General features: G+C 41.7%; 1 protein-coding gene across 2 annotated transcripts in view; it reads right to left on the reverse strand.

Annotated features, from left to right (window-relative positions):
* Positions 1–1,932: 1,932 nt before the first annotated feature.
* ANO6 (anoctamin 6) overlaps positions 1,933–14,139 on the reverse strand; it is a 188,519-nt gene continuing 176,312 nt past the window's right edge. For both annotated transcript variants that reach the window (XM_032420305.1, XM_032420304.1), the window contains 3 exons: positions 11,487–11,689; positions 10,123–10,228; positions 1,933–5,159 (listed from right to left, as the gene is read on the reverse strand). In XM_032420305.1, the coding sequence (XP_032276196.1) occupies positions 4,953–5,159; positions 10,123–10,228; positions 11,487–11,689 (516 nt within the window). In that variant the 3' untranslated portion in view covers positions 1,933–4,952. The remainder of the gene's footprint in view (positions 5,160–10,122; positions 10,229–11,486; positions 11,690–14,139) is intronic.

The raw sequence follows: 14,139 nt of genomic DNA on the forward strand, positions 1-14,139 counted from the left end.
GGGTCACCTTGGTGGGACAGCTGGGCTGGTGTGGGCTTGGGGCTCACTGAGGTGGTAGGCTTGCTAGTGTGCCCAGACCCCGCTCCTGTCCACATTGTCAGGTGAAGGAGAAGGAATGTAACCCAGCTCCTCCAACCTGGAGAGAGTTTCAGCAGCTTTTCTGCCATTTGGCAGAATTCTAGGGCTGGATCCTTTATATTCTAGTTGCTTTAAGCTGTGGCTTTTTTTTTCTGTTCCCTGGGGCATTTGAGGCTGATGTGGGCTGGGGGTCCAGGCCTTGCTGAGGCTGGCTTTGACACTCTGACCCTGCTTTTGTCTGTGCTGTCCAGGTAGAGGGTGAATGCAAACTATGGGGCTCACCAGCCCCTCTGACCTGGAGAGAGTTCCAGCAGCTCCCCTCCCATTTGACAGGGTTCTAGGGCTGGTCCCTGTATATTCTGGTTGCCTTTGTATTGTAAACAGTGGCCTTTTCCTACGTTCAAGGGCAGATGAAATCTGCTTATGGTCCCTCTGAACTATCCCTCCTCACTGCAGTTTGCAATGGGGGTGGGGGTTTGTCTGTGTCTCTTTGTGGTCTTTTGTTGTGCAGAAGCTGTTCGGTCAGTCCTTAGTTCTTCAGGAGGAATTGATCTATAACTAGGTGTTGGTTTGGTGTGTCTGTGGAAGACATGAGTTCAGGGTCTTCCTACATTGCCGTCTTGGACCAGAAGCCAAAGTCCAATCAACACATATTTTGTATATTATATACTCTATTCTTACAATAAAGTAAGCCAGAGAAAATGTTAAAATCATAAGGAAGTGAAAATACATTTATAGTACTGTATTTATTAAAATTTTATTATAAAAAAAATCTGTGTAGAGGCACCTGGGTGGCTCAGTTGGTTTAGTGACCAGCTCTTGATCTCGGCTCTGGTCATGATCTCAGAGTCCTGAGATCAAGCCCCGTGTCAGGCTCCGTGCTCAGCGTGGAGTCCGCTTGTGCTCTCTCTGCTCCTCCCCCTGCTAGCATGAGCTCTCTCAAATAAAATCTTAAAAAAAAAAAATCTGTGTATAAGTGGACCTGTGACGTTCAAACAGGTGTTATTGTAGGGTCAGCTGTATTATCTCATCATTCCCTGCAAATGAGAGGGGGTACTTAGCTTAAATGAAATTCTGATCAGTCCTTTGCTGGACTTAAAAGGCTTGAAAGTAAGAATAACATTAGTACTGGCCCCGAAGGTATAAGGATCAGAAAAGGCTTCTTGCCGTTGGTCCAGTTATGGATTATATTCGATTTAGAGTTTTCTTAGAAGCCTAATAAGATTTAAGCTGGCAAAAAATAAAACAGAAAAAAACCAAAAAACCCTCCCCGCAAATCCCCAAAACAAAACAAAAAAGAGTTAAAATCTGGATATGTTGTTCAGGATAAAAAGGTTGATTTTTATGAGATTTTGCTTTATCTTCTTCTCCATAATTTCCCTTTTCTGTACCCAGCGCCACAGAAGGTTCAAACAGAGCCTTTCTGGGATTACAGACTTGCCCTCTCTGGGTGACCGTCCCCTGCAATCACGGTTTAGCATGCAGAAGCCAACTTTATGCAGTTGTAGAGTGCCTCTCCCTCCTTGCTGATGCAGCCTGACTCCGGCTCAGCGGGTGTGGTGAGCAGAGGTGGGCTGGTTTTCAGCTCCCACCTGCTCTCTGGGCTTGGTGCCCTCGGCAGGGCTCAATACCAACAACTGGTTTTTAGCAGCCCTGGCTGAAACCCCACACCAAGTTTTTCCCAGAAAAATCATATTTCAAAGTAAGTGTAGGCTGTGAAAAATATAATTTTAGAGATCATCTACACAAAAGCACACAATTTGTTATATGAATGATATATAATTGATAAATAGCATATATATATATGCTCTCCTTAAAAACATGAAGACAAATAGAGTAGACCAGTGTTGTTTTGAAAAATGAATTTATTAAAATGCTCATAATTATAAAAGAATATTAAAATGCACAAATTCACAAAACATTACAAACTTTACATCTTATGCTGCAGTGTATGAAAGCATCGTGAATATTTCCGTTCTATTTTAGTTAAGCTGCTCAAACATTTTAACTTTTCAAACATCTTATAATATGCACAATGAGGAAACGGTATAAGAAGTGTTTCAATAGCAGAGCTCATTCTGCCCCCCATGGTGAACTAATGTTTTCTGAAATTCCAGATGCACGTACAGGTAATTAAAAGGGAAGGCGTTTGGTGACAGTTTACAAGATGGCCTTGTTTAGTTTTCAAACAAAAATGATAGCATTCCCTTTCTATCGACACACCTGAAATATCTGAGGGATAGTTAAAGAAAAATCTCCTGAGTATTTTGGTCTAATGCTTCAATCTGCTAAAATTCACAGGCATTACAAAAGGATATAAAACTCAAAGTTCTCTAGTGGTTAACACCGGGCAGGCGGAGGGCCAGATTCTCCTCTCATGGGGGCACCGTCACACCCACCCTTTTTCCTGGGGTGCTGCTTCTGCACACATATCCCGATCCGGCCCGTGCCCGCCTGCACACGCAGCCCCGCATTTTTCGTCGCCGCCGCCCAGTCAGCACTGGAGTTACGTGAACGCTGTCCGCGTCACAGGGAGCCTGGTTCCCTACTCCTTCGCTGCTTGGGGAATACTGGCATGTCATGCATCGGATTTTCTGCCTTTATAAATGTAGAGCTTTCCCCCCTCCTGGCCACAAAAGCACACTGTAAACTATGAAGATCATTTGTGAAAGATGATTTATGAAGATGTAAATGCATAATTCTTTTAAAGTTGTATCGTATATACAAGGAGATAAGGCAAGAACATTTCCTTTTCTGGGCTCCCATAAACAGTGAGTACTCGCCAAATCCAACACGAGGAGATAGTCCTAGGCTTCGGAGAAGAGCAGAGGTGAGAGGAGAGGAAGTGACACCACTGCTAGGAGCAGTGTCACAGTTGAGCAAGGGGAGGACCAGACGCACCCGGTCTGGGCTGTGCGGACTGAGCAGCTGCGAGAAACTCCTTTCCTACTCCCTGTGCGGTCAGAGCTCGTGTGGCTTGTTGGGAGCACTCTGTTCCCATTGTTCATGTGACCAAGAAAGTTGGTGAAATGTTGTCCCTGATCCACTGCGACAATTCAGAAGCCCAGAATACTGCTTTGATGGATCCTACGTAAATACTATTTTTGTTGTTTGTTTTTTAAACATTCACAGCATGCGTGCAGAACTGTGACCTTGAGTTAAGCTGCTCTCTTACAACAAGCCTCTGAATCTGCTCATGAAACAGCTTTCCTTTCCCTTTGCTGCTGGGATTCTGAGTGGCTTGGCTTCTATGGCACCTGGGCGTTTAGCAGCACCGCAGTGGGTGGTGGCCCACCTAGCAAGAACCCAGGGCCAGACCCCTCTCCTGCACCCAGCGCTGCCCTGGTACCAGTCAAGGGTGAGCGGTGCAGGCCCCGGCTCTTCTCCAGAGCCCACCAGAGGGCCTTGCACCTGAAAGGCAGTAAAGCGCAGTAAAGACTGCTGAGCTGAACAAACTGAAGGCAAGATATGCGTGGCACAGGCGTTCAGCAGGAAGTTAGGGAGGCTGGAAGCGCAAATCAAAACCAGTCTCTTTTCTGAATTGGGAGTGATCTGGGTCTGCTCCTGACTCCCTCCACTTCCCCCACCACTACTCCCACCCAGCCCTTGGTGCGTGCAAGTTACAAAGTTACTGGGCTGGGAACAGGGAATGGAGGATGTGGGGAACCACCCTGACCATGGCAGATGCTTTGGTATGTTGATCACTTGGATATGCAGGACCCCTGCTGGAAAGGCACGCCCCACACAGCCTCACAATGAGGGCACTTGCTGTTCTCTTAAGCGCGCACAGCACTGGCCTGCCACACTGGCTAGACAGTGAGCCGTTCCCAGTGGTGCTTATGGGCTCTAATGCTCTCCCTCCTGGATCTGAGGAGTCACGGACAACTGGTGGGAAACGGATGGGCTTATCTTTCCAGACCATTACACTGATAAAAATGTAACTTTAATCCCTTGATTTCATTTTTTTTCCCAAGAAACTATATATATTTAGAAGAGGTAAATTATCCTGATCAATAGGAGTTACAATTCTATTTGAATCTGTAACTTTCCCCGCTTTTGTCATCTTACTCCCTTGAGATTTGCAAAGCAGTCAACATTGATTAGGCACAGAAGATTCTAGGAGTGCTCCTAAAAGATAAAAGGTGTCACTGTGGATTAGTACAAATACACTTCAGGACCTTGCTATCTTTATTCCAATCCATTAAGAGTATTTCTTTGAGATTGGAAAGACAGGCCAAAATGAAGACTGAAACTATTTCCTCTTATTAAGTGAGGTTTCATCTTCTGTAGGGATGTGCTAATACACCTAAATACTGTGAATTCTTGGGTCTATTTGCCACTGAATACACCATTCAAACCGAATTCTGAGTTAGCTATTTTTAATCACACAAAAGCTAGCATGTCTGTCTAGTCTTTAGCGACAGTACTGTAAGGGAAAGCTAACTCTGGGACAGATCTGGCGAAGTGAAGAAATGAAACAATGCCTAAAAGGGGAGCATGTGCTTGAGAATAGAAAGGAATGAAAATAATCAAACGGAGGGACAAAAATCCATTCTGCTTTGGATTTTTGCTTGGAAGGGGTGGTTTTTAAGCACACTACGAGACACTTCCTGTGTTACAGAAATTCCAATTTATCAAAAAAGGGTAATATTTCTGGTTTTCCAGGTGATTAGTTTTATGCACTTCTTGATCTAAGTTTTACATTTCCCAGGTCCTGCGTGGCTGGCTGAAACGGAAAAATCATCTCTATGAAAATGGCAATAGCGAAGACTCCTATTTGCCAAAGTGTTTTAACTTAAACATTCTCATTAGTGATTCATAATATATTTTGACAGAGTTAAATTCTGTAAAGTGCTTCTCAGAACATAAAGCTCTTATTCTAATTTTGGTCGTAAATTGTTATCTACCACTTCCCCCATCCTCTGAGCTATGACCCCCATATTTTTTGTCATATCTTTGAGGTGATTCTCACGAAGAAGCTTTTGGGTTAAGTATTTCTCTCTCCTGATCTTGCTCTTCGTGTTTTTTGATACATCTGGGATGGTATAGGATACAAAAAATTTCACAGAGTAGATGAGATGCTGTGGGAGAGAAGAAGAAAGATGTCAATCAAAAAGAAATGGAGGGGAACATAGAGTTGCTTTGTTTTTTTGTTTTTTTGTTTTTTTGCTAGTCATCCTAGCAATAGATCTGGACAAGGCGGTGGGCATTCTACATATACAACCAGTCTCTCCTACACCATGTGGGTCTGCCAAGGAGCTACATTTTGTTACTTTGAGAATTTCAAGAATACTATTTGATATGTAGAAAAGAATGTATCTAATATCTGTAACACTCACCCTGACAATGCTGTAGTATTTTTGTGTATGTGTTCCTTTCCTATCTCATTTCCAGGCCTCTTCCCCCAAAGGTTAGCACTATATCCTATCTGTGTGAGTCTATCTGTATCATTTTATTTTTAGAAATCAAGTTTAACAAGATATGTATATAGCCCCAAATAATATATTGTTTAGTCTCGCTTGATTTGAGCTTTATAAAAAAGTATGATACTGTACATGGTCTTTCAAAAATTACTTAAAAAAGATTTATTTATTTACTAGAGAGAGAGAGTGCAGGAGGGAGAGAGGGAGAGAATCTCAAGCAGACTCCACGCTGAGCACAGAGCCCAACATGGGCTCGATCCCATGACCGCGAGAGATCATGAGCTGAGTTGGGTGCTCAACTGACTGTGCCACCCAGGTGCCCCTGAAAATTACTTTTTTCATTCAAGACTAGTTTCTAATCCACCAATGTTATTGTGAATAACTGTAGTCCGTTCATTATCAATTCTGTATAATAGTCTGTCTGCATACACTGTAATTTATCCATTCCCCCATTGTTTCTAGTGTTTGTATTAGAAACAATGATGTTGAGTGTTTTTGGACTTGGATTCTGGAGGACATCTGTGAGAATTTCTCAAGGGGATGACCCAGAAGTGGAACTGCCAAGACTCTGTTAAATGAATATTCAAATTTTCAAGATGGTGCCAAAGTATTTTCCAAAGTAGTTAAACCAGCTTCCACGCACATGAGCAGCGTGTGATGGTTTCAGAGGCTCTGCACTCTTGCCAGCACTTGTGGTCATCAATTCTTTTTTTTTCCACCAACATAGTGATTATGAAATGGATTTTCATTTTGGCCTTACATTTCTGATGACTAATGATGCTGAACACATTTTTATTTGTTCATTATTCAAAAGTCTCTGACCTACCGAGGAGATAGGTAATATACAATAAACATCGTTAAAAACCAATAAATTGTACACAGTGTTCACATGATAAGAGCATGGAGAAAGCAGTAAAGCAGAGTAGGAGTTTGTGTTAGGTGGGAGGCCAATTTCAGGTAGATTTTGTACAGATTAGCCTGGTATGCCTCACTGAGCCAAGGCTTTATGCAGGTGAGGGAACTCGCCGTGCAGAAATCAGGAGGAAAGGCATGCGAGGCAGAGGGAACAGCCACTACAGAGGCTCGGTGGCGGAAGCCTGCCAGCTGTACATCAGGAGCGACAGAGCTGGAGGGACATGAGTGAGGAGGAGAGCAGGGACAAGAGAGAGGTAACAGACATGGCTAGAGCGTGTCAGGCCTTGCCCGGCTCTGAGTGAGATGTGAAGACAACTGGGAGCCCAGTCAGGAGCCTGTGGCCCTAATTCAGGCAAGAAATGATGGTGACTCCAACCCGGCTCTAGCAACAGAGCTCGTAAGAAGGGTCAGATCTGCAATGTACTGTCAAAGGAAAAGCCAACAGCACTGCATGTGGGGTAAGTGTGTGTGGGGGGGTGCTCCAAGAATTTTGCCCTTAACGACCAGTGAGGTAAATGCCAACTGCCATGACTGAGAGGGGGCAGACCCACTGTGGGTGCAGCATTTAGGGCAGCACAGAGAGGAGAACATTCCAAGTGGACTGAAGAAAATATGGGCATTTGGGGCAGTAGATTTATCTGTTAGCTCTCCAAGCAGAAAGGTCAAGTAGGCAGTTGGATTCATGGGTTGAGTTCAGGAGAGCGGTGTTCTGGAGGTAAATATGTTGTGAATCACTGGCATATATGGCATTTAAAGCCAATGGACTGCGTGAGATCACCAAAGCTGTGAGGAGAGGGAGAAGAGAGAAAAGGGACTAGCAAAGAAATGAAGAAGGAACTGCCTAGTGACGTAAGAGAAAAGGGGGAAAAAAATTCTTTTTTCCTGGGAGCCAAGTGAGGAGGAACTCCTAAAAGGAGAGAGTGATGAGCTGTGTCAAATGCTTCTGATAGGTAACGTGAGGGTGGAAATATTTGAGATGACAGAGAGAGAGTGGGTCTGAATGATGGAAATTATAAAGAGGCAAAAGTTGATGATGTAGGAAAGAGAGGTTTGTTTTTCCCCATCTATATTTATAGATGTGGACTTTGTTATGCCACCCTTGCATTTCTGGGATAAACCAATGTGGTCTGATGTCATCTTTAAAAAATATATTGCTAGATTCAATCGGCACATTTTAGAAAGATCCTTGCATCAATGTAACGAAGGAGACTGGTTTATAATTTTCCTCTTTCTATTCCTGTGTGATTTTAGGATCTAAAAAGGAGTTGGAGAGCGTTTCCTTTTTCTGATCTCTGGAGGTAACTAAAATGATCTGTTCTAGAAAGTATGGCATCACTCTCCTACAAAACCATATGGGCTGGCATTTTCTTTATGGAAAGATTTTTCAATTACTCAAAATTTTGCTATAATTCTAGGTTTAGAGTTCCCTTCTTTAGCATTTTGGAAGCTATTTGACTACTCTCTTCTGGCTTCCATGCTGCTGTTAAAGTCTACTCTCATTTCAATTTTAATTTTCTTTATCAGTCATCTGTCCTTTTTCTCTGGTTACTTTTAAGATCTTATCTTTGACGAGCTGCACTTTTGTCACAATCTGTGTAAGCATGGATTTCTTTATTCTGCCTGATGTTTGCTGTGCTTTCTGCTCTGTGAACAGAGCCCTTTCATTTCTTTGGGAAGAATTTTAGCCATTAACTCTTCAAATATTGCCTCTCCTCTAATATCCTTTTCCTTCTGTGAATTTTTTGAAAATTCCATAATTTTTTTCGTATTTTCCACTTTCTTCTCTCCCTGTGACGTGGAGAGTAATTTTTTTCAGACCTATCTCCCAATTCATTCATTCTTGCTTCAGACTTCTGTTTAATCCGTATGCTTTTTCATTTCAACATGTATTTTTCAAAATTACCTTGTAATTTTTTAGTTTATTGTTTGTTCATTTATGAATCGCTCATTTTTTAAATTTTCATACACATTGAATTTATATTCCTAATATGATAATGCATGCTCTTGAAGTTATTGAAGGTCCAAATTATTATTTTTTCCCCCTGAATCTCACCTGTGGTTTTTCTTATTTCCCCTTATTATTGTTGATCTTTGGAAGCTCATACCTGATTATTTCAATCTCAGAAAAAAATGTGGTCTAAACCGAGGACACCTTTTCTCCAGGGAATATATGCATTTCCTTCTGCTCTGAGACAAATTTAGCTCTTTTGGGGGCCCCTGGCTGAATCCAAGAGCCTCAAGCTCAGCTGGTCCACCTCACTGCTGACCTGCTGCTTGGCGCCCTTGAGCCTTTAGAGGGAGGCGCTGATGACCGCACTCATCCTCAGAGTGCCCCTGCGCTTCAGGGGGGTGCTCACTGCTCTAGGTTAGCCATCACCTTTCTGCCCCCTCTTTGTAGGTTCTCCTCCCTTCCAGTGAGCTCAAAAATGAAAAGGAAATTATATTTTAAGCTGATTCTGAATGCTGTGTAGTGAAATGGCCCCTCAGAGTATCTGGTCCGCCACGATATCAGAAGCAGAAGTCGAAATACTTTGGCAAGTACATATCTGAATATAAACCAGTGATTCTTGCTGATGGATCAGATACTCCAGGAATCCACTGATGATGGGGAGCTAATGACGACTTGTTTCTTCTTCTGTTAATGTTTGGTAGCTATTAAAAAAAAAAAAAATCCTAGAAAAATGCTCAAAGCCAGGCAGCCTATCCCACCTTTTTCTTGCTAACAGATCCTCATTTTGTTCAGAGCAAACCCAATTCCCTGCCTCTGTGCCTACTCTGTCGCTCGGAGGAGCCGTGTGCTCTGGTGCTACCCAAGGTGATGCAGGCGGCCGTCTGCCCTGGAGGCTTCTGGCAAAACGCTTTCTCTCCTGACAAAAAGGAACGGATATGGCGAGCATCCCCTTCCTGTCTGGACCCCACATGTGCTCTATCTGGAGTTGTAGCGCTCCCACGGCAACCACAAATGACACGTCGAGAGAGGGAGAGAGAGAGAACCTAGAGAATCGGAGATCCGGTCCTCATGTCAGCGAGCTGGTCTTGACTCGGGAGCAAACACCTACTTCTTGTGAGCAAAATCCATCTTTGTTTCTTTAAGCCCCTATCGATGGGTTTTGTGTTTTCTGTGGCGAAGTGCAATCCTAACTGACCACACCCATCGAGCAAATTCTGAGGCTTCATGGTTTGGTAGCAGTTATTCCCTCCGTGTCACAAGTAAAGCTGGTTAGATCAGTTTCAAATTTATCACTGCCATAGGCATTTTTAAGAGCTAGTTAATTTTAGGGATATTAAAAAACTATTCTAAGAGGTATATTATGAAAATGTAATAAAAATACTTAATAATAATACAAATAAAACTAGGACAGCAATAACAGTCTCTCGGGCAGAGATCACATCTTAGTGATCTTCGGTAAGCCCCTTCACAGTCTAGCATGCAGCCCGGCGCCCCAAATTTCTCAAAAAGGCACTCAATACCACAGTGAGAGGCACTGAATCGCCCCCAGCACACAACATGCTTTCACCTTTTCAAGCAGATAACCCATTTCATTAATGAGAGCATTATGGGTATGCCCATGTTAAATGTGATTAACAGATAATTACTAGCAAGAGAAAAGAATGTATTTTAAATCAGAGCTGGCAACACTTATTGCTAACAAAAGGTCTGCAAATCTACTGCCTTATGAACTCTTTCACAGTATACTTCTCCTACCTCCATGACAATGATGAAAGCCAGCTTGGCTGCGATCACGTGCCAGTAGTAGATGTTGTGTTTATACTGTTGTTCGTGTCCAGGCGGGTTCCGGAAATCACGGTACCTGGAAACAAACCAGAGGGGTATCAGGAGATTCTTTCTGATTAAGTACTGTAAGCAAGGGCCCCTTTCAAAAGACGTCATAATTAATGCAATGCTTTTTAAAACCGGACATCCTATAAGTTTTCTCCAAGAGTTTAATTTGGCTACAAAATCCTGAAATAATGACTCCAGTAATACTTGACTGAACATAAAATAGGAAGATGATGGTAATGACATATTCCATATGTGTAAAAACACAAAAGTATTAAAAAAATTTTGTCAGTTTTAGTCCTGCTTTCTCAAAAGAATATAACACTAAAACAATGTAGCGTATTTTCAGGAACAGGCTTATAAATTTATTTATATAGTGGTATCCTCAGGCTTCACCCAAGTTATGGGCTCTCTCTCCCTGTAGAGAGTAATGCCCATGTGCTCGTTATAATATCATCAGTCTGATTTCCGTATGAGATACCATGTGCTACTGTTGTCAGTACATATCGCCCTCAGGTAGCCCATCTCAGCCTGTCACCTCAGGCCTGGACGAGTTTAACTACTTTTTAGAATTATGGCAAGTAAGAGTAAGAAGACTCAATGTGGAATTCCAAAGAGGCTCTAGAAACATTTATTTGGGGCTTATTTCTGGTTTCTTGGTTGTGTTGCTGAGAATCTGAACCACAGAAGGGTTTGAGGAGTTGAACTAAATGAGATTTAAATCCTCCTTTAGGGTTAAGACTCTGATTAAAAAAAAACAAACTATGACCTATAGTCAACAAACTTTATCAAGTAGTGATTTACTTGATGTTTGCTGTCCACAGTTGACCTTACCAGCCATTACAATCAATGCAGAGAGTCCTTAAGGAATGCTTTTGAGAATACTGCTAGGTGAGCCTGAGGTCTTTACATTTCTCATCTTTGTATTTCTTGGAGAGAGAGAGCTGCTTTGTTGTCACTCAGTACATCAGGTTGTGCTCGAATTAACAGGTTAGTCATTACAACTGAATTAACTTGTTTTTTGGAACTCCTTCTTGAGTTTCTTCATTTCTAAGATACAAACAGGACTTTTCTCCTGGATCAGTCTCCCTGCAATCATTTGAAACCCCCATCTTTAAATCATGCTTTATGGTTTGATTTGTAAATTCTGACCCCAGTCTGTATTAAGTTTGGCTAAAAAGAAACCTAGGGGAAGAAAAAATGTCTCCAGCAATTTTATTTAGAATTACATGACAATAAAAGTCCTTTAAAAGATGAAATGCATTTTCAAACATGTAAGCGGAACTTGCCTGCATGTGGTAGGGATAACAACCTTAGGGTCTGGATTTCCCTTGCTTTGATTTTTGAAGTCTGAGACCTTGAAAATGGAGAGAGTACTGTTGATGTATCCTTCCATGGTGTAATGGGTGTGGTTCCCATAGGGAGGGACAGAGAAGGACCAGTAATACACCAGGCGGGGGATCATGTCTGACGTGAAAGCAATGATCATGGCCTGTATGGGGAGGAAAACAGGAAGGGGGCATTAATTTAGAGCCTTTATAGCTATGTTTAACAAACACACCAGAATTATGTGTTCATCAGTTGATTTTTCTTAATGAAAGATTCAGAAACTTTAATCCTTTCCTGTCAAATGGATATAGATAGTGAATGTCCTGAAGTCTTTGAGCAGCTGCTTTAAAGAATAGTTACTTCCTCTTGATCTTCAGTTCACCTAAGGGCTGTCCAGAAGTCCATCTGCAGTTGAAAAGCAAAGGCTTGCAAGTTGCCTATTATATTTCTTAAGTACAGTAAGAATAATTGTAGACCAGGGTATCCTGGATTAACTCAAGCTGCTTGCATATATTGTTATATAAATTAGATTTTCAAAAATTAGAATATTATACAACTCAATCAACCTTGGAAATCTACTTGATATAATTTATTTATTGATTTGACAGAGAGAGCAGGAGAGGGAACACAAGCAGGGGGAGTGGGAGAGGGAGAAGCAGGCTTCCCGCCGTGCAGGGAGCCCCATACGGGGCTCGATCCCAGGACCCTAGGATCATGACCTGAGCCGAAGGCAGACGCTTAACGACTGAGCCACCCAGGTGCCCTACTTGATATAATTTTAATCTTTCTTTTATGATTTAGAAGGACCTTTTTCATAAGTAATATTAGGGTCAATATTATGAAAATAATTTGGCCTTTTATAATTCCTTTGTAGAGTTTACAATAGATATAAAACTGATTTTGAAATATTTGCCTCTTAAAAATAGAATATAAATTGCATAAAATAGATTTTCCTTAGTCTAATAGTGGCCTTCAAATTCATACTTTTTTCCCTAGAGTATCCTGACTTACTTATACATGTCAACCCACAGTCTGTCTGACTTTAAACTCTCAGTATATACTTGCATATGTTGCTTCATTAGAGAGCAAGAATTTATTAATTTTAAAATGTAGGTAGCAAGAAACTATATGGGGTTGCTGCATTCATACAGTCAAGTGTATGCCTATTTTATTACATCTAGTGTCTAAGCCTCTAAACTTCAAAAAGACTGAACAAAGTTCTGAACATTATACATGATCAAATAACAAAGTTTAGTGTGATCCCAGATTAAAGGAATAAACTGAGATTAATTTTTAACCTGGGTCTGTGTCAGGCAGACCTCTATCAGGACATAAAGCTATTATGAATTACATGAATTTTCTCTCAAATTCTTTAATTTGGGCTTTAAACTCCCCAATATATGAAATTGGGGTTTGAAAGAGGGAGAAAGTAAGGAATATACTTTAACCCAAATTCTCTGCAAATAAACAAAGCTAAATGATTCATTTATTGAAGCAGAAAGGCATGTTTTTGGCACATGATTTTTAATAGTATTCATCTGAACATATGGTTTAGATGCAGTGCGACCATAAGCCAACAAACAAGATCTCAGGCAGAGCAAGAAAAACAACTAAGGGGGCTTTTCTATTGCAAAATTACTCCCCTTAGTAGAACCAGCTTTGTCATTTCCTCTGAAGTGAGTGTGTGTGTGTGTGTGTGTGTGTGTTTGCCTGTCAGTGGTGGGGGGGCGGGGTATAAGACAAGAATATTTTACTTTTCCCAGATTTCAGTAGTTTAACATTTCCTGTTATTTAAGTATAGCTTTTTACAGAATCACCTGCAGATGTGCTCCAGGAAGCTATAAAAATTCCAACAAGGAAGAGAATTCTCTTGTCTTCTGACAAGATACTTATTCCTCCTGAATTGAGCTGCTTTGAGACACACTGCAAGAGTGCAAGTAAATGCGGTGTGCTTTGCTTCCTATGCTGTTCTGAACACAATTTTCCATTTATATCAAATTAAAATCGGTCTTCAATGGCAGATACTGTGGCCTGAGACAACCACGTCAACTCAGCTCATGTATTGCACCAGCAGCTTTAAGATGAATGATTTCATACCAAACTCTTGCTTGATGTCCATTTTCATCCCTGGTGGCTATTCTCTTCTTCCCATAGTTGAAAGTTCTCCTATTATGGAAAGTTAGCCCTTTTTGTGCCCAGTAGATGGTAGAGGCATACATTAGGTATGTGAGGGAATGATGTATGTTTCATTCTTACAGACACGTACACAAACATGCACAGGACCTGCAGCTTGGAAGCTGTATTAAATCCTAATAATATGGAAAGAAAGATTGTCCGTAGTTCAATGATCTAAAAAGTAGTTTTCCTAGGGTATAATAAAACGACGCCTAAGTTAGAAGAAAAAACTACTGGAAAGAACCAGTAGCACCAGTTAGCAGGCATGCATGTGCCCGTGTACACACCCACACCCCCCAGAGTAGCGGCCACGCCCCATTTGAGAGACACGGCCAATACCCCATTTGTGCCAATGGAGTGGAGCCATGCAGGGGATAGTAGGAGAAGGTGCCTACCACAATCAAACCAGAGTGCTGAGGAATGGGGAGTAGGAGTCCT

Source organism: Phoca vitulina, unplaced genomic scaffold (assembly GCF_004348235.1).
Source record: "Phoca vitulina isolate PV1807 unplaced genomic scaffold, GSC_HSeal_1.0 scaffold23, whole genome shotgun sequence".
Lineage (NCBI taxonomy): Eukaryota > Metazoa > Chordata > Mammalia > Carnivora > Phocidae > Phoca > Phoca vitulina.